General features: G+C 48.9%; 1 protein-coding gene across 10 annotated transcripts in view; it reads right to left on the reverse strand.

The window, feature by feature from the left end:
• Nucleotides 1-381: 381 nt before the first annotated feature.
• PPIP5K1 (diphosphoinositol pentakisphosphate kinase 1) overlaps nt 382-18,809 on the reverse strand; it is a 129,294-nt gene continuing 110,866 nt past the window's right edge. For 3 of the 10 annotated variants that reach the window (XM_044978841.1, XM_044978842.1, XM_044978840.1), the window contains 3 exons: nt 14,150-14,287; nt 13,501-13,614; nt 382-3,725 (listed from right to left, as the gene is read on the reverse strand). In XM_044978841.1, coding sequence (XP_044834776.1) covers nt 2,938-3,725; nt 13,501-13,614; nt 14,150-14,287 — 1,040 coding nt within the window. In that variant the 3' untranslated portion in view covers nt 382-2,937. The other 7 variants (XM_044978845.1, XM_044978843.1, XM_044978846.1 and 4 more) reach the window with 5 other exon arrangements.

Below are 18,809 nucleotides of genomic sequence, written 5' to 3' on the forward strand. Positions count from 1 at the left end.
TTGTGCTGCCATACTCCTGCTTGTCCGTGTCTGCATTAGCAACCTTTGCAAGGGTTTTCCCCCTGCTGCCAACAGCAGAGCTGGACTGCAGGAAGGGCACTGATCTTCATACTCCCATGTCATCCAACCGTGTGGCAGTCAGAGTGCAATTGCCCTCCTGCCACTCCAGCACCCCCAGGGGTGGCAGCAAAGGAGTTCACTAGGTGCAGCGGTATATGTAAGCGCTCTCAGTGTAGGCATGGCCAAGCAGGGTCATGGCAGCACCAGTCCCACCCTGTGAAACAAGGAAAAGGGGGTTTATGGAGACTATTTAGAAGTTTTCACTAAGCCCCTGTTAACACAAACACCTCACAAATGGTGCATTGAATGAGGCAGGGGTCCTGGGAAAAACCAGCATGTGAGTGTGGGAAGTATCCTAATGCATGCCATTACAGTCAGGAGGGAACTGCCCCAGAAGCTCTCCCTTGGAGGCACGGTTTCCAAAGCAAAGGGCTGTGCTGCTCTCAAGGTGGACCCCCCATTTTTAGACTGGATCACCAGGCTTCGGCACTTCCTCTTTACCAACTGTATTGACCTCGCAAATGGCTGAGACACACGCTCTCTGTGTAAAAGGCTTACCTGCCCTTTCAATGATCACATAACTAAGGGCTAGGAAAGCTCCTGCAGGCTCTGCCTCTCTAGGTCCTGCACTGAACACTCCTGCCAAATCCAGGAAGCTAAGGCTGACACCCCCACCGCTCCCACAGTGAAAGCCACACCAGATTTCCTCTCCTTGTCTCAGGTATTAGGCCTTCGTTATACATCCAAGACCCAACTTCCACCCCAAACACCCACACCCATTTTGCAGGTTTCCTTTTACCATGCCAAGCCATGGCACTGCCATGCTTGGGTGGGGGGCAGAATCAAGCCTTAACCTCACAGGGCTCATCCCCTCCAATAGTGAATGGCAGCAGCTTTAACACAGATGATATGGACACGTGCATTTCCAACACTTCATCATCTCAAGTGCAATGAAGGGAGTCTCTTCCCTGTAGGGGCTCACGAAGCTTTAGCTGCACCTCAGTGGTCTGAGCTGCATTCCCAAGTTCAGCTTAGCAGCATATGCAGCAATAACTGCTTCGATACAACCCAGGCTGCTGGAGACAGCAGGCATGTCAGCACTTTGCCCAGGCTGCTGCAGTGGTAAGAGAGATGAAAGCCAGACATATAGTGTAGCATGTTTACTGTGAACACACACATTCTGATATAGCGCAGAGATCTTTGGGTACAGCTTCCCCCGAGACTACAGACACAGACAAACCTGTACCATAAATACAGTCCTCTCCATAGGCGGGACAAAGGAATAGGGAGCCTTCCACTTGCTCCGACAGATTGTCACTTTGCTGAAGAGGTGACATCACAGCCCCTGCAGATGGGGATTCTTCTACCTGCAGTGGCTTAGGAGACAGGACCCCTGTAGTTACCATGCCTCTGGGCTTGTGCTTGACACTCATTTACATAAATATATATTAAATAGTTTGTACTTTATCCACAATAGCAATTTCTCCTTATCAGTGTCTTAAAAATAAAACCTGATTTGCTCAAAAAGCAGTTGCACTTTGTTTCCATCACTGAAGGGTTCAGAGCTCAAACCTCATTCAACCCTCAAGGACTAGAAAGACCCGTCTCTGTACTCCCTGTGCACCCCTCCTAGAGTGGGCACCACGCCCCTCCTTGCAGGAATCCCAGCCCAGTGGGAACACACAAAGGGGCAGCCACTGAAAGGGGTCCCCACACGCAGTGGTCCCCAACCTGACCCTGCAGTGCCCCAAGTAAAGCTTCCCATCTCACCCCCATTGCCCTCCCTGCCGCAGTACCTGTCCCCTGCCCCCTGCCCGTGTTTCTCCCTACAATCAGACTTGCCTCTGTGCCTCCCTACAACCATCCCCACCTGGGGGCGACTGACAGGCGAGGTGAGAGAGGCAGACAGTTACCAGACCTGGCAAGTGGAGCAGTCAGGTTGGGCAGAGGCAGCGGGGCCCACGGAAGGAAGGAGCTGGTTTTGGCAGCAGGCAATGCCCAGTGTTACCTATTTTTCATTCAATCACATAAAAGCCATTTCTCAACAGGCTTGTCGGGAACCTGCAGGCTGGGATTTCTCCGTTCCAGAAGCCACTGGCTTGCAAAGCACTCATCACACTGAATCTGCACCCTTGCCAAGCCTCGGGATCATTCTCCTGCTTCCAAGGACACTGCAGCTTAACCAGGAGATCCTCAAGCTGCTCTCAAATCTCCTCCCCTGGCATATTCCAGCAGCCAGAGGGCAGGAGACCAACACAATGCAGCTGTTCAGCACAAACATGCAGCACTTGTATGTTCTGATGAAGCTTGTAGCTGCTACAGTGCCCATGTCTGCCAGACCTGTGCCTCTCTCCATGCAATCAGTGGGCTAACACCAGCTGCAGGCAGCAGGCATCTCCTTTGGCCTCATTACCCTGACAGCTGTGGACCCCCTTCCCCTTCACTTCTGGCTCCAGTGCCACTGACAAAGCAAGCCCATGCACTCCCTATGACTTCAGTGGGAGCTGCCCCTGCTCACTCAGGGCTGACTTTTTTTTTTTATTTAAGGAAGGCAGGGGTCCCTTGCCTGGTGGTGACAAGCTGACTGGTGTCTCTGAACAGAACAGACTTTTCCACTGTCCCCTGAATGATCCATAGACCAGTCTCCTAAAGCCCTTGGGGCTCGGGCCATGGCATGCTACAGAGCTTTGGAGTGTCAGATGCTGTGCAGGGAGTGTCGTAACATCTGCCCAGCGGGTTGACTGGAGGGCTAGAAACATTATGCAAGACATGGGCACAGCCAAATCCACTCCAGGATTGGGAGCCACACTGCTTCCAGACATTGACTGGCTCGGGGATTCTCCTTTCTTCCCAGCATGCTGGCCATGGAGGGAGATGCTAGTTCTGTAGCTCCTGCTGACTAGAAGGCTGCTCGTCCTCAACACTTTTCTCACTGGACAGCTGTTGGTCCTGATACGGGTGACTGGACGGCTGCTGATCTGATAGAGCATTATTTGTGGACAGTTCCTCTTCTTCCTTCTCCAGTATCTCCACCGGCTGCCCCTCCTCACTTGGCTCCAATGTCTGCATCACTGGCTCCTCCTCATCCAGCGCCGATGTCCCCCCTGGTGCTACTGGCCTGATCACATCTGGTTCTAACATCTTCCCAGCTGGCCCCTCTTCATCTGAATCTGACATCTTCCCAGACAGCCCTATCTCATCTGGCTCCAGCTTCCCTGTCTCACCCAGCTCCCATGTTCCCCCAGCTGGCTTCTCCCCACCCTGCTCCAGCACCACCGACCCATCTTTTTCAGATGTCTCTCCAGACTGCCTGGTCTTGCCCAACTCCAGTACCCTCATCGTGCCCTGTTCTGGCACCTCCTCAGATGGTTCCTCCTTGCTTGGCTCTGGGACCTCCAAGAGCCCTGGCATCCTCATCGGGCCCTGTTCTGGCATCTCTCCCAGGGGGTTCTCTACCAAAGGCCCAGACCCACCCAGGTCTAGCTCAAGTGCCTCCCCCGAGGGCTCCATCTCACTCTGTTCAGGGGGCTGGCAGTTCAGTCGCTCTTCACTTATTTGGGGACTGATGGAAGGTTTCTCAGTGAAGCCGAAGCGAGCGTAGTTCTCCATTGAGGTCGGGGAGGAGGGGCCTGCACTGGAGACAGTGCTGGAAGGGCCACTGCTGTCTGCAAAGCAATTCCAGAAAGCATCAGACAAACACTTAGAGAGTCAGTACTTAGCTGAAAACCTCAGCCAGAGTCTGTGCTGAAAAGCCTATTAAATGGCATGTAGCACGTTCCCAGACATCAGCACCTGACTGTTCCCTCCAGTGGGAAGGCAGCACTGAGTGAACTGTGCACCAGGGTGGGACCCAAGTGGAAGACACTCTTGTGAGGAGTGTCTGGGCTGAACTGGTAAACAGCAGGTATGCAGACACTGAACAACATTCTCCTGGCTTTATACCAGATGTATCAGTGTGCATCCAACCCCCAGAACTGAACCAGGTTTGAGAGGACTGGAAATCTCACTGTCACTTTTATTTCTTTGAAAAACAAAATGTTCAGCCAATGGTGCCAGACAGACAGCACTGGAGTCTATTTAACCACAGGCCTGGGGAAGAGCTGGGCATGGTATTCCACACCAGCCCCTACTCATGGTTCAGGAGAGACCAGAGTCTGGTCCTTGGGGCCATCTGGGCCCTGGCCTCCCTGTTGTGATTGCCCATATGCAGGTCAGTTGGTGCCATTGTGATGGCGATGGTTTTGGGATGTTGACATATACGTGCTAGGAATTGAGCGAAGGCCTACAGGTCCCTAAAAGCGTAGCAGTAGAGAGCAATGCATACATGGATTCTCTCAGTTATGATGTCTGGTAACTGTGTATATGTGGTGGTTCTCTCTCTGCGGAGGAGGCAGCCAGAAGAGCCAGGAGGGCAGGTAGGACCACCCCACCCTCTGCTCCAAAAAAACAACTTACTGGAATCATGTAGGATCTCTTCCAAAAGTAGCTGATAACCAACATATGAACCCTTGGGTAACACAGGCCCAACAGGCTTTCAACTGCTTACATTTCTGTCTCAGAGCAAGTGGCTCTAAACTCAGATGAGGGGTGGGAGACACCAGGGATACCGCTGCTGACAGGTAAGAGCCACCTCTCTCTCTCTCTCTCTTAAAAGTACGTCTGGCAATTCTGTACATAGTGGACATAACTAGCATCAAGCCCAGGAATGGAAAGGGAAGAAAATCAAGCCATTACATGCTTTTATTTATTTAAACCCTTCTGCAGACTCTTGGACTCCACTATCAAATATTATGTCCACCAAGTCCAAAAAATTATAAGTGGGCCATAAACAAACAGATAGCTCAAAGCCCATATATCTGCTCTGCACATTTTCCCCCATAGGTACACTCCCAAAAGAGAGTGATGCTATTGGTCTTGTAGTGCATAATTTGAAGTCTGGAGTAGGACCCTTAGGCTATGGAATAGTCACCTTCTTTCATAGATTTTCTGAATTATTTTCTCCTGTTGGTAGATATTTTGATTGCCCCTGTCGCAGCGAGATTTGGCCATCGTTTCTCCTTGGGGTGCCATGGGACCAGACAGAAGGAAGTACTAATTAATGAGCCCTGTCAACCCTAGATAAAAGCTTGGTCGGGATTCCAGAACTCTAAAGGGCTTCATGTCCTTGTGAAACGTGCAGTACTGTTCCATTATAGATAGCGTCCCCCATGCAAACTTACTCCCGGATGAAGCTATCACTGAGTACCACAACTGCACTCTTGCTCTAAAGAACAGGGATGCAGAATAAATATTTAAATAAGTGGACCAGTTAGATCTTGTAACATGTCAGACTTAGGCTCTAGCATGGATACAAGCTTAGGTGTACATAAAACTATGGCTTGCATATCAGAACCCAATGGGGCGAATTTTTATCCTAGCCGCTAGTGACTTGCTACTCCTTGTCCAGAATATATGAAGGTTATTTTGGCCACGTCTACACTAGCACTTACGTTGGCAAAACTTTTGTGGCTGAGGAATGTGAAAAAACACATCCCTGAGTGACATGAATTTTGTCGGCATAAGTGCTTGTGTGCACAGTGCTGGGTTGGTGGGAGACACAGCTACACAAGCACTCTTACAATGGCACAGCTGTATCGGTACAGCTGTGCTGCTCTAAGCTTGTAAGTGTTGACATGCCCTTACTTGTAACCAGAGATGACATGTGCCTCCTGAGGGGGCACAATGTGAAGGTGGGGGGGGGACATGTGACCACCCCATGTGTTGCCTCTGGGAGAAACCTTCCAGCCCCTCCTCCCTGGGCTAGTTCAGTCAATTCCGCCGGCTCCTGGGCCCTAGGGCTACAGCAGCAAGGAGCACATGTGCCTCTGGGCCTGGCTGGGAGCCAGGGGAGACTCACAGCACCAGTGTCTCCCTGGGACACCTCAGCAGAGCAGAGGCCAGGGAAGCTGCTTCCAGTGCCTTCCTCAGTGACTGTCTGCCCTGTGCCTAGCCCAGGGGTGCTGTATTCTTCCCACGCTGCCAGAGTTACCTGCGTGGGCGAGAGCTTTGTCCTTCTCCCACTGCACCTCCCCGTCACACGGCATGTTTCTGGCTCCCTCAGTGGCTCTCCCTGGCAGCCGGCCCCCGGCAGGGAGCGGAGGGGGCAGGAAGGAGCTGCTTCTCACGCCAGCTGAAGGTGACCGCTACCTCTGTGCAGAGCGGCAGTTGCCGGAGAGAGAGCCTGGCTGGGGAGGCGGCGGTGGCAGTGACCCACCCCCTCTGATCCCCACCTGGGCCTGGCTGCCAGGGACAGCAGCCAAGCGAGCTGGAGGGAGAGGGGGAGAGAGAGAGAGAGTGTCTGTGTGTGTTCCGGCTTGCTTGCCTCCTGTCTCCAGCAAGGAGGGAGAAGGGGAGGGGGTGCTGCCATCTCCCCAGCTAGGTTCCCCACCACGCTGCACAGAGCAGTGACCCAGGCCCAGCTGCCAGGGGGCAGGCGCAGCGAGAGAAGGACAGTGCCCTTCTCCCTCCCCTCCAGCAGGCCAAGCAGAAAACAGGAAAGCACATGACCCTGCATGCCCCCCTATGTGGCACCTATGCTGGTAATAGGAGTTCTTCAAAGGTGACTCTGCATATTCCCAGTTGGGTATTGCAGCATTTGTTAGGGTCTAATAGCAGAACCTTCTCCAACCAGTGCCCATTGCCGGGTACATGGGCCCCACTTCCTCCTCCTCTCAGAACTTCCAAACATTGAGGTGAGGCTATATAAGGGGGTGCTGCACCCTCTTTCACCTCAGTTTGTTTACTGCTAACCCAGAGAGATCATAATAAGACTAAGAAAAATAGGGGCAGGAAATGTGAATATGCAGAGTCATCCCAAAGAACTCAGCTTACAAGTAAACTTCATTTCTTCTTTGAGTGGCTCTGCATATTCCCACTTATGGCTAGTTTGACAAGCAATAGGCAGTACTGAAAAAGCCCAGAGCTGGGAACAGAGTCCTAATTAAATAATGATTGAAGCACCACTCTGCCAAATTTGGCATCTGCTGCTCTAGAAGCTAGATCCAGCTCATAGTGCTTAGTGAATGTGTGCATTGACTTCCAGGTAGCAGCCCTGCAAATTTCCCTAATAGGAACACATTTAATACAAGCAAAAGATGTAGCTATAGCTCTAGTAGAATAAGACTGTACAACAGAAGACTCAGGAATTTCTGCTGATTTGTAATACTAAATGATGCATTGTTTCACCCAACTGGAAATAGTCTGAGCAAGCAAACTCTGACTTCTTAGTATAAGAAACAACCAACCTAGATGAATTCCTAAAACTGACTTCTATTTAAATATGCAAGAACCCTTCTAGCACCTAAAGTATGTAACTACCCTTATCACGTGGGTTTGGGTAAAAAATGATATACTGAAATGTGATGCGAATCACCTGTCCCCCAGTTCAATTATGCTCCTCTTTGTCTTCCAAATGATCTTGTTCCCAGGTGTCAAGAGGGGGGAGGAAAGAGGTAAAGAGGTGATGTCATGAGCTCTTATTTTATACCCTCCTCCTTGCTTTTAGGAATACCCCCAGCTGGGGTGCAGACAATCAGTTTCCTGAGTCCATGAGATACAATTCACCTGAGAGCTGCTTTGAATTTCTTGTTCACACCTTTTGCGTATGTGAGGCTTGAGTGCCATGCAAGGCCTTTGTTTCACAATTCTTTTTGTTATTTCTAAGGAGCTACTCTGCGGGCATTCCCCAGACCCATCACATGTTTCAGTAACAAGCATACAGTAAAATTTCATAACTTCATATACAATAACGATGCACATTTTAACAGGACAGTAGGGTTGCCAACTCTGACTCAAGCTATTCTGGGAGATATTTTCCCCCCAACATGATGTAATGTCATTTTCTTAAAATATCCTATTGAAGTCTCCCAGATTGCTTTCAATAGTCACCGGGAGATCGATGCCAGTTCCGGGAGACTCCAAGCCAAACCCTACAGGACAATGATGTACAGCAAATTATGATTTTTCAAATGATATCTCACAAGACATACTTTGTACAACATATATCAGAACCATATACACGTGGTGAATATGGGGGTTTCAGAGTGTTATTTTGAGGTACAATGTATCACAGTTGTCTGATATGAAACAGTGGCTATTTTTGGTAAAAACCTGGGATCAGATCTACGAACCACCTTTATGAAAAATCATAAAGGGCAGCTCAGCCATCAGGGCATGCAATTTGCCCACCTTTCTGGCTGACATTATAGCAATAGTGAAGACCATTTTAACAGATAAATAAAATATGAAACACTTCACCTGTGGTTCAAAGGATGACCTCAAACATAGATTAGATCAGATTAAGATCCCAAAATGGGACTGGATCCCTTAAAGGTGGAGATTTGTTAGATAATCCTTTCATAAATCTTTTAACAGAATCATGTACAGTGATATACTATCGACCAAAATAAGGTAGACTGAATAGCTACCAAGTGAACTTTTAAAGAAGAATTAGGCCTCGTCCCCTCAGATTTTAAGTATATAAAATTTCTAATACACAGGGTATGGAAGCTGCAACTGGGAAATCGTATTTTCCCTGCATCCAAGCAACAAATCTAGCTCATTTTAAATAGTAACACTTTTTAATAGGCAATTTTCTAGAATTAAGTAGTACATTCTATACCAATGAGAACATGACTGCTAAGAGTAGCCAAAGTCTGACAGCCCAGGCCATAAGATGAAGAGACTGAGGATCTGGATAAAAGATCCTGCCTTGTTGCTGTGACAAGAGATCCGGAGACAGAGGAAAATGCATGTAAAGTCCAGCTGACAGCTGATGCAGATTCATGTACCGCTGCTGTCTCAGACAAGCTGAGGCAATCAATATAATTTTTGCCCTGTCCTGACAAATCTTTGTCACCACTTTCTGAATAAAGGGGGGGGGTATATAGAAGGCTCCTTCCCCAACATAGAAGGAAGGCATCTGAAATGGACTGACTGGCTGTCAAAGAGATCTACATCGGGCTAACACCACCAACAGGAGATGTCTTGCATACCTGGATTGTTCAGGGACCACTCGTGAATCTGAGAACTGACCCTGATGAGGCAATCTGCTAGTACATTGCTCTTGCCTGCTAAATGCAGGGCCATTAGATAGATCTCATGATGAGTGCACCAATTGCATAATCTGACCACCTTGGTATATAACTGGAAAGAATGAAGCTCCCTTCCTTGCTCATGTAATGCATGGCAGGAGCGTTATCAATTTTTCTCCCTTCTCTAGCAACAGGAGAAGCGTGAGCTTGGCCAGACCTAACCTGTTATTGGCAGCAGCCACTAACTGAGTTAGTTACAGGATGTGTATGAGTAAAGTAGGTCCTGCAGCCAACTGTGCAATAAGGCTTCTATGCCCTGGCTCTGGGGGCTGCTCCCTTGTGAAGTATTTTGGTCTTTATGTTCTTATGATTCATGAACAGCTCTGTTGAAAGGAGACCAAACGTCTGAACAATGAGATTGAAAAGCTTGATTCAAACCTTGTACCTGCTGAGCCAATCTGCCTTTTGGTGGTTCGGGTCCCCTTTGATGTGGATCGCTCTGAGGTCCCACCTCATTATTTCCAGCACATAGTGTCTGACTCCTTGTTCCCCCTTAGTTGCTTAAATATGTAACTGCAGTCATACTGTCTGACTGAATCAGGGTGTGGCTCTCCCACAGGGTGGGCTGGAACCTTCGCAGAGCTAACTTAACCTCTCTCAGGTCTGGGAGATTTATGCTGTGAGCCTTTTCCTCCTGGCTCCAGAGGCCCTGGCCTGTTTGAATCTCCAAGTGTACTCCCCAGCCCTCCAGAATGGCATCAAATATTTGCACTGTAAAAACGATAAAATAAATAGTATTTTTCAATTCGCCTCATACAAGTACTGTAGTGCAACCTCTTTATTGTGAAAGTGTAACTTAAAAATATAGATTTTTTTTGTTAGATAACTGCACTCAAAAACAAAACAATGTAAAAAACTTTAGAGCCTACAAGTCCACTCAGATCTACTTCTTGTTCGGCCAATCACTCAGACAAACAAAATTGTTTACATTTACGAGGGATACTGCTGACTGCTTCTTATTTATAATGTCACCTTAAAGTGAGAACAAGCGTTCACATGGCACTTTTGTAGCTGGTGTAGCAAGGTATTTACATGCCAGATATGCTAAACATACATATGCCCCTTCATGCTTCGGCCACCATTCCAGAGGACATGCTTTAATGCTGATAATGCTCGTTAAAAAAATGCATTAGTTAAATTTGTGACTGAACTCCTTGGGGGAGAACTGTATGTCTCCTGGTCTGTTTTACCCACATATTTCATGTTATAGTAGTCTCGGATGATGACCCAGCACATGTTCGTTTAAGAACACTTTCACAGCAGATTTGACAAAACACAAAGAAGGTACCAATGTGAGATTTCTAAGGATAATACAGCACTCAACTGAAGGTTTAAGAATGTGAAGTGCCTTCCAAAATCTGAGAGGGACGAGATGTGGAGCATGCTTTCAGATGTCTTAAAAGAGCAACACTTAGATGCAGAAACTACAGAACCTGAACCACCAAAAAAGAAAATCATCCTTCTGCTGGTGGCATCTGTCTCAAATGATGAAAATGAACATGCATTGGTCCTCTCTGCTTTGGATCGTTATTGAGCAGAACCCATCATCAGCATGGACACGTCCTCTGGAATGGTGGTTTAAGCATGAAGGGACGTATGAATTTTTAGCACATCTGGCACATAAATATCTTGCAACGCCAACTACAACAGTGCCATGCGAACGCCTGTTTTCACTTTCAGGTAACATTGTAAATAAGAAGCAGGTGGCATTATCTCCTGTAAATGTAAACAATTTTGTTTGTCTGAGCGATTGGCTGAACAAGAAGTAGGACCGAGTGGACTTGTAGGCTCTAAAGTTTTACATTGTTTTATTTTTGAATGCAGTTATTTTTTGTACATAATTCTACATTTGTAAGTTTAACTTTCATGATAAAGAGATTGCACTACAGTACTTTTATTAGGTGAACTGAAATATACTATTTCTTTTGTTTTCTACAGTGCACATAAGGGGGTTCCAAAGAGGATGGATCTAGATTGTTCTCAGTGGTGGCAGATGGCAGAACAAGGAGTAATGGTCTCAAGTTGCAGTGGGGAAGGTTTAGGTTGGATATTAGGAAAAACTTTTTCACCGGGAGGGTGGTGAAGCACTGGAATGGGTTACCCAGGGAGGTGGTGGAATCTCCTTCCTTAGAGGTTTTTAAGGTCAGGCTTGACAAAGCCCTGGCTGGGATGATTTAGTTGGGAATTGGTCCTGCATTGAGCAGGGGGTTGGACTAGATGACCTGTTGAGGTCCCTTCCAACCCTCATATTCTATGATTCTATGAAATATTTGTAATAAAAAATATAAAGTGAGCACTGTACACTTTGCATTCTGTGTTGTAATTGAAATCAATATATTTGAAAATGTAGAAAACATCCAAAAATATTTAAATCAATTATATTCTATTATTGTTTAACAGTGCAATTAATCACGCAGTTAATCACGATTATTATTTTTAATCGCTTGACAGCCCTAGTCATAACTATACTGTACTTAAACTACTTTATACTAAAAACTAAACTGTAAACTAACAAGGGACCGGAGTGGTTCAATTCCATCTGGCACAGCAGCTGTTCCCTTACATAGCTACTCTGAGAGGAAGGGTCTAAGGGGGCATGTGTGCTCTCATGAGCATTGCTTAGAGAAGGTTTTGCCGTTGGGTGCCAACAGGTGAGGCAATATCCATAAGTGGGAATATGCAGTGCCACTTGAAGAATACTGATTTTTCATCAGCATCTCCTGAAGTAGCTAGGCTGCTAAGCTCAGAGAAAATAAAAACCTAATAGCCCCTGAAACCTCGAGAACCCACATCTTATGCTACATTGGCAGGACCAGACCCCAGGATCCAGATTGCAAGGGTTCCACCTGCCTGCCCCTGCCCCGGATAGGTCAGTAGATATGTCAGAGGAGGGAGGAGTCTGTCTCCCTACACAAATCACCTGGGAGGGTTTTTTAGATCTGGGAGTCCTGAGAGTGCCACAAGAACGGGGCAGCAGGGCTGCTGTGCAATCTGCCAGGGTGAGAATCCCACCTACTCACCTCTGTGGCCTCCTTCAGCCTCACCGTTTTGGCACACAGAGCCTTCCCGCTTTGTCCAGTGGCCTGGGGTTTATGATGGTCAAGAGCTGTAGGTAAAGCAGGGACACTACACCTTAGCCCTGCTCGCCTCAGTCTTTGGCTCCATACTGAGTTGCTAGCGAGTACAGAAGGCAGAAAGTCCCAGCTTCATGACAACAAAGCCAATAAAATAAAGCCAGTACCTAGCCCAAAGGAGAGAGGTCTATTTGCTCATCACACCAGATTTTGAGGAGAATTCTGGGTTAGATCTGACCAGGAGGAGCGGAACAAAGGCATGAACCTTGAAAGTGTAACTTTTGGGAAGAAGGTCCTAGCCCTGCCCTCCTGCTGTGAGCTCCAAGGAGCATGGGGGAGAGGAAACTCCCACCCCCAGAAAGGACAGAAATGCCGGATGTACTTTTGACCACTGCTTAACAGGGAAAAGATTCAACCAAAGGCCTTAGAGGTGAGATGAAGCTTATTTTCAAATGCAATCCCAGTCACTGTGAGAAGTGCTGCCCCTCACTTCCCCCTACAACAGAGTGGAGGGAGCGTCCTGGCCTCAGCCACCCTTAGAAGGAATGGGTGAATGAGGCGCAGTGAAAGCACTGGATGAAGACTCAAGAGTTTTGCATTCCCATTCCTAGTTCTGTCACTGGGTTGCTCTGTATCCTGGGGCGAATCCCCTCCCCTCTCTGGGGCCCCAAAGGGGTTGTGAAGCTCAGCTGTAGCTGTAATGAGTGACAGAGAAAAGCCTACAACTAAAATAGTAAAGAAGGGAACACCATGGCCTGGAGCTCTGGGGAGAATCTGAACAAGAAAAGGTATTCTGCCTCCTGGATCAGAGGCACTGCTATTTGTCAAGGAGAATCAGACACACTGGAGATGGAAACCCCTCTTAGGTGCCAACCAGTCCATCCCCACACTCAGGGGACAGTGCGGGGGTCGCCTTGATAGCATCCGTGGGGAGACTGTCTGCTCGAGTTGTTAATGTGTCATGATGGAGCTTCCACCCCTTCCCTTGCAGGACCGTTTGGTAGATGGATATCTTTCTCCTTCAGGAAGCTATTCCCAATACAGTAGACAGGCTACATGTTTTCTTTGTACTCAATTATATCCCATTTCTCCCAGGTCTACCCCTGGAAGTCCCCTAAGCAATTCCTCTCCCGCCTCCAAACCCTCCAAGCCAATTATCTTGGCATCCTGCCGCAACCATCATTTAGCCCAGCTACCACAAATCAATCCCTCCATAAGAGAAAGGAAACACTCACACCACGGTGGTTTGTCCGAGCGCTGGCGCAGTGGCAGAGATGAGGACGAGAGGATTCTCTGTGGCATGAAGGGGTCACCAGGTGTCTGGCTTGCAATCACGGAATCAAACAGAGCTTGAAGAGACAGAACGTCCACATGAGGCCACAAAAATTCCATCAACCACACGGATTAACACCCCAGAGTGGAAAATACCAGGCTGCTGCTCCAGCCACAACAGAATCTAGGCCCTCTGCAGATCTACAAGCAACCTGCAGTGCCCCCACCATCCCTCCCGGCACCATTACGGATGAACCAAGGTACTTACTACACCAAAAGCAGCTATTCTGATAATGCTTTCAAATGGTTTGGCTGACAGATACAGACTCCCTCCTCCTGCAGTTAGAAGCTACTTTTGATTGACTGCCTCTTATGTCTCACATAACCATGCAGGGCCACCCAGGACTCACCTCACTGGACCAGCAGGCTCTGGAGCTGTTACTTTAACTGGCATTTGCTACTTGCCTTGCTCTTTTCAATCTGCTCTACATTCTACAAGGAGAACAGAGGATAAACAGCCCCCCGCCCCAGTGGATCGACCACTGCTCCTGTTGTCCTTTTCTCAGGGTCTCAGGACCTGCCAGCCTCACCCACCCCCACCCCCACCAGTACCTGTGGATGCTCGAGAGTGTAAGTTGCTGTAACACCTGCACACAGACGTCAGGAACTCATTGACCTGTCGCAAAGAGAGGGAGTTGTGCAGGGTCTCCAGTGGGTAAATGGTGGGAACCATGGAGCAGCCTTCAAAACCTGCAAGAAACCCAGGCAGAAAATAAATACAGCAGACAGTGACTTGGTTGCATTCAGGATCATTCACCACTGAGTGGGGAGAGGGAAGCAGTCTCCCAAACCAGACAAGATGGGGCCACTATGAACCCCAGACCCAAATTCACCTCATCTAGGCCAGGAAAACTGTCATTAAGCAAAAACAAGGCTGAGAGCACGAGCACAGGCATGCACAGCCAGAGGGGGGAGCACACATCACCTCTCTGCTGCCCAGTTTGTGACCCTTGTACTAAATTACAGGCATTTGTTTGGTTGTTGTGGAAGAATTCATCATGCGCCCAACAGCTCATAGCAGCCCCTCTGGAGAAAGTCAGCAAAACCTTAATGGGAAAATGACTCCCATTTCTGGTGCCTTAAGTTTGTGACAAGATTTTTTCTCTGTCCTAAAATGTGCCCCGCAACCATATAACCATTTAACTAAAGAAATGGTGAACTGCAAGCTGAAGGCAGCAGCAGCAGCCATTCTGCTGTGCCCCCTCCTGCCCACAAGGACCTGCCGTGCCCCCTCCTGCCCACACAGGCCTGGCAGGTTTACCACACACAAAAGAAGGTTGTACTAGAGCCCAATTCCTCCCTGGCACTGCTCTCAAACTTCTACGCACTCATTTCCAGTAGCCATCAAATCCAATGCTACCAGGGCCAAGCATTTCACTCACTCACTGGTCTGCCCTTGCTCAGATCTCACACCCAGCAGGGCTGCAGGAGTCCCCATGTGACATTTCTGACCCCAGCAGAGCCACTGTAACACTAAGGCAGAGGGCAGCAATGCTGCCTCTCTTCGACTCTCCTTAGCCCCCCTATGGGCTCTGAGCCAGCGCAGAACTGCTAGCAGCAGGAAGGAGGCTGACGGGAAGAGACCAAGGCAGAATGGGGGAAGCTGTTTCAGGTACTCCTGCCTCCATGATCCCTTCACCCTCTTTCCAGGCTGTCCCAGGTTTCCATCCCCCACCTCAATCCTGCCCATTCACCCCTGGCTCCACCAAGCTGCCTTGGAAAGTTCCTGCCTCCCCCAAGACCTGGCCCCTCTGATCCTGAGAGGGACTCTGCAATTTGTCCTCACTGGTGAAAAATGTCACGCATGGAGCTGCTAAAAACCCTGAAAGCAGTGGAAAGCCATTCCCAGCCCTGCGCAAGTGCTCAAAAACACATTTCCAGATCTAATAAAAGGATTCCCGCAGCTCCATGCCATGTATCTACTGAGAGACTTCAGGGAGTCTTACATGGAGGCTGCTTAGTGTAGTTATAATTACAATAGCTATGTGCTGCAATGGCCCATTCTTGTTTTGTTGTGTTCAGGTCATCTAACCGAGGGGTCCCTAACGCGGTGACGTCATCGAGAGGTGTCACCACCAAAATGCCGCTGAAATTCGGTGACATTTTGGCAGATGCTCGACCGCCACCATGGTCTGCCAGACGAAAAGGTTGGGGACCACTGATCTAACTCATCTCTGTAAAGCACCAGCTAAGGAGAACAAGTATCTGTGCATGCAGAATCATCTTGCAGGCTAGCAGGAGCACATCACATGTAGATACCACAGAGTGGTGCACTCTCACCCTGAAACCTTTCAAGAGGACAGAGCAGCAGAGCTGCACTCTACAACCGTGCCCCAGGTGCACACCCAGCCACAGTGACTAACAATGCCCAAAGGCTTCCCAGACAGCTCCCAAAACAGAGAGGAGAGGTTTCCCTATGCCAAGGAGCTTACAAACAAATTTTATACAAGACAAGAGAGGGGTAACACAACAGCCACAAGAGGAGAGGATGCCTCACATTACACTGCTTCCAAGCAAGGTCTAGTAGAATGAGCACAGGCTTTTCATGGGAGGGTCGAGGAAGCAGACATCTCCATTTGATAAGTTTCTCATAGGCATTATGGCAGAAGTGGATTGTGAAAAGGGATTGAATGAGGAGGGCAGGACGTGCAGGCCAGCTCAGGGTGGATATTCCATGCATAGCAGCCGCAGATGAAAACAGAGGGCAGGAGTTCTCATAGACCCCAAGGCCAGAAGGGACCATTGTGACCATCTAGCCAGACCTCCTGCATAGCACAGGCCAGAGAACTGCCCCCAAGTAATCCCTAGATCACAGCTTTTAGAAAACGATGCAGTCTTGATTTAAAAATGGTCAGTGATGGAGAGTCCACCACAACCATTGGGAAATTGTTCCAGTGGTTAATTCAGAGGTGGGCAAACTATAGCCCGCGGGCCACATCCAGCCACAGGATCGTCATGCCCAGCCCTTGAGCTCCCGGCCGGGGAGGCTATCCCTGGCCCCTCCCCTGCTGTTCCCCCTCCCCTGCAGCCATGCCGCACACCTCTCAGGCATCCCAATAAGCCACTCCTGCTGCTCTGAGCGACATGGTAAGGGGGCAGGGGATGGGGAGGCTTAGATAAGGGGCACCCGGGGGCTGTCAGGGGACAGGAGCGGGAGGGGGTGGATAAGCATGGGAGTCCCGGGGGGCCTGTCAGGGGGCGAGGGTGTGGACAGGGGTCAGGGCAGACAGGGGACAGACAGCAGGGGGGGTCCCGGGGGGTGGTGGTGAGGAGACAAGGAGCAGGGGGAGTTGGATGGGTTGGGAGTTCTGAAGGGGGAAGTTAGGGGGCGGGAAATGGAAGGGGGCAGGGAGCGGGGGCAGGCTGTTTGAGGAGGCACAGCCTTCCCTACCTGGCCCTCCATACAGTTTTGCAACCTTGATGTGGCCCTCTGGCCAGAAAGTTTGCCCACCCCTAGGTTAAGTACTCTCACCTTAAAAAATTCACACCTTATTTCCACTCTGAATTTGTCTAGCTTCCACTTCCAGCCATTGGATCTTGTTATACCTGTCTCTGCTAGACTCAAGAGCCCACTACTAAATATCTGACCCCAGGTAGACTGTGATCAAGTCACCCTGTAACTTATCTTAGCCTTCCTTGTCGCCTGTCATTAGCTAGTTTGTTTAAAGAGAAGATTATTTGGGGCCTTTACATGGACACAACAGTGCGAGGTCCTAGCTTCCCCATACACTGCCCCCAGCCAATGGCTCTCATTGCAGACTGCAGGGAAAGAGGGGTCCCCATGGTTTATGTCCACTCTGACCTCACAGCTGAATCTACCAAGAGGGAAATTCAATGCCAGGGAGATAGGCACCACAAAGAAGCCAAGACAGATAAGAGACCTAGGCAGAAATAAGTGCTAAGTATTACTAAAGATCTTAATTATTTGCAGGCAGGACCGTCTAGAGCCCCAATCAAGAAACAGGGCCCCACAGTGCTAATCTCTTTACAGATACACATGAATAACAGAGATGGGCCCTGCCCCTGAGCTACAATCTAAGGCTTTGGCTACACTTGCATTTCAAAGCGCTGCCGCGGCAGCGCTTTGAAGCGCTAAGTGTAGTCAAAGCGCCAGCGCTGGGAGAAAGCTCTCCCAGTGCTGTCCGTACTCCACCTCCCTGTGGGGAATAACGGACAGCGCTGGGAGCCGCGCTCCCAGCGCTGGCGCTTTGACCACACTGGCGCTTTGCAGCGCCGCAATTTGCAGCGCTGGAGAGGGTGTGTTTTCACACCCTGCTGCAGCACTGCAAATTTGTAAGTGTAGCCAAGCCCTCAGTCAGAAGTGAGAGACAACAGATGGGGGAGGACACAGTGACCATGAGAGGGTATTTGTCAGCTTCCCACTGCTGCCTGGCCATTGTTGAGGTTTTTGTAGGCATTGTGTAGAGGAGAGTTTTAAGGCAGGATTTTGGTGATAGTTTTGTGATACTTGTATACTAAAAACCCAATGCACACAGAGAGACCACCAGCAACCATCAGAGATACACTTTTCATTCATTGCTGATTTGGCACCAAGTGCCATCACACTGAGGGATGGGTGGACAATGCCCCAAAGCCAACCCCAGCCAAGGAGCAGCATGTATGCTGCATATGTCTGCTAAAACTCTTAATGAAGTTTTCATGATAGCAGCTGGTGTGAATCCCAAACTCAGTTAATCCTCACTAGACAAAAAGGATGGTGTCGACACAGCTCCCAATTTTTTGTGCAGTGACAGGAAAAGGGAACTCCAGCTGCTGATGAAATGTTATTACTTGTTTAAATATACAATAAATATTAAGAGAAAAACCTGTAAAAAGCTAGAGGATTAGGTAAAACACTAAGCAACATGGGTTTGTAAATAACAGATCTAGGGACAATCTCAATAGACCTCAGATGCTGGGCAGACTCAGTTCTGACTAAACTATTTCGATTACAGAACTCCAAGAAAAGTGCATGTACTGCAGAGAGTGGGGGAGGGGACTCAGTACAGAGCACTCTTACTGCACCTATGTCCCAGAGCAGTGGCAAAGAGCGCAGTACTGCTAGATGACAGTAACCCCTCCAAGGGCCTTTAAGCATTCCCACTCTGTGGAGATTCGTGAGCTGTCCAGACCAGGTGGAAGGTGGGCTGAGGAATTCTCAATTAAATAAAGATTGTAGCACCACTCTCTCAAGTCCAGAACCAGAGCGGGA

The sequence above is a fragment of the Mauremys mutica genome, chromosome 11, assembly GCF_020497125.1.
Source record: "Mauremys mutica isolate MM-2020 ecotype Southern chromosome 11, ASM2049712v1, whole genome shotgun sequence".
NCBI classification, from domain to species: domain Eukaryota; kingdom Metazoa; phylum Chordata; order Testudines; family Geoemydidae; genus Mauremys; species Mauremys mutica.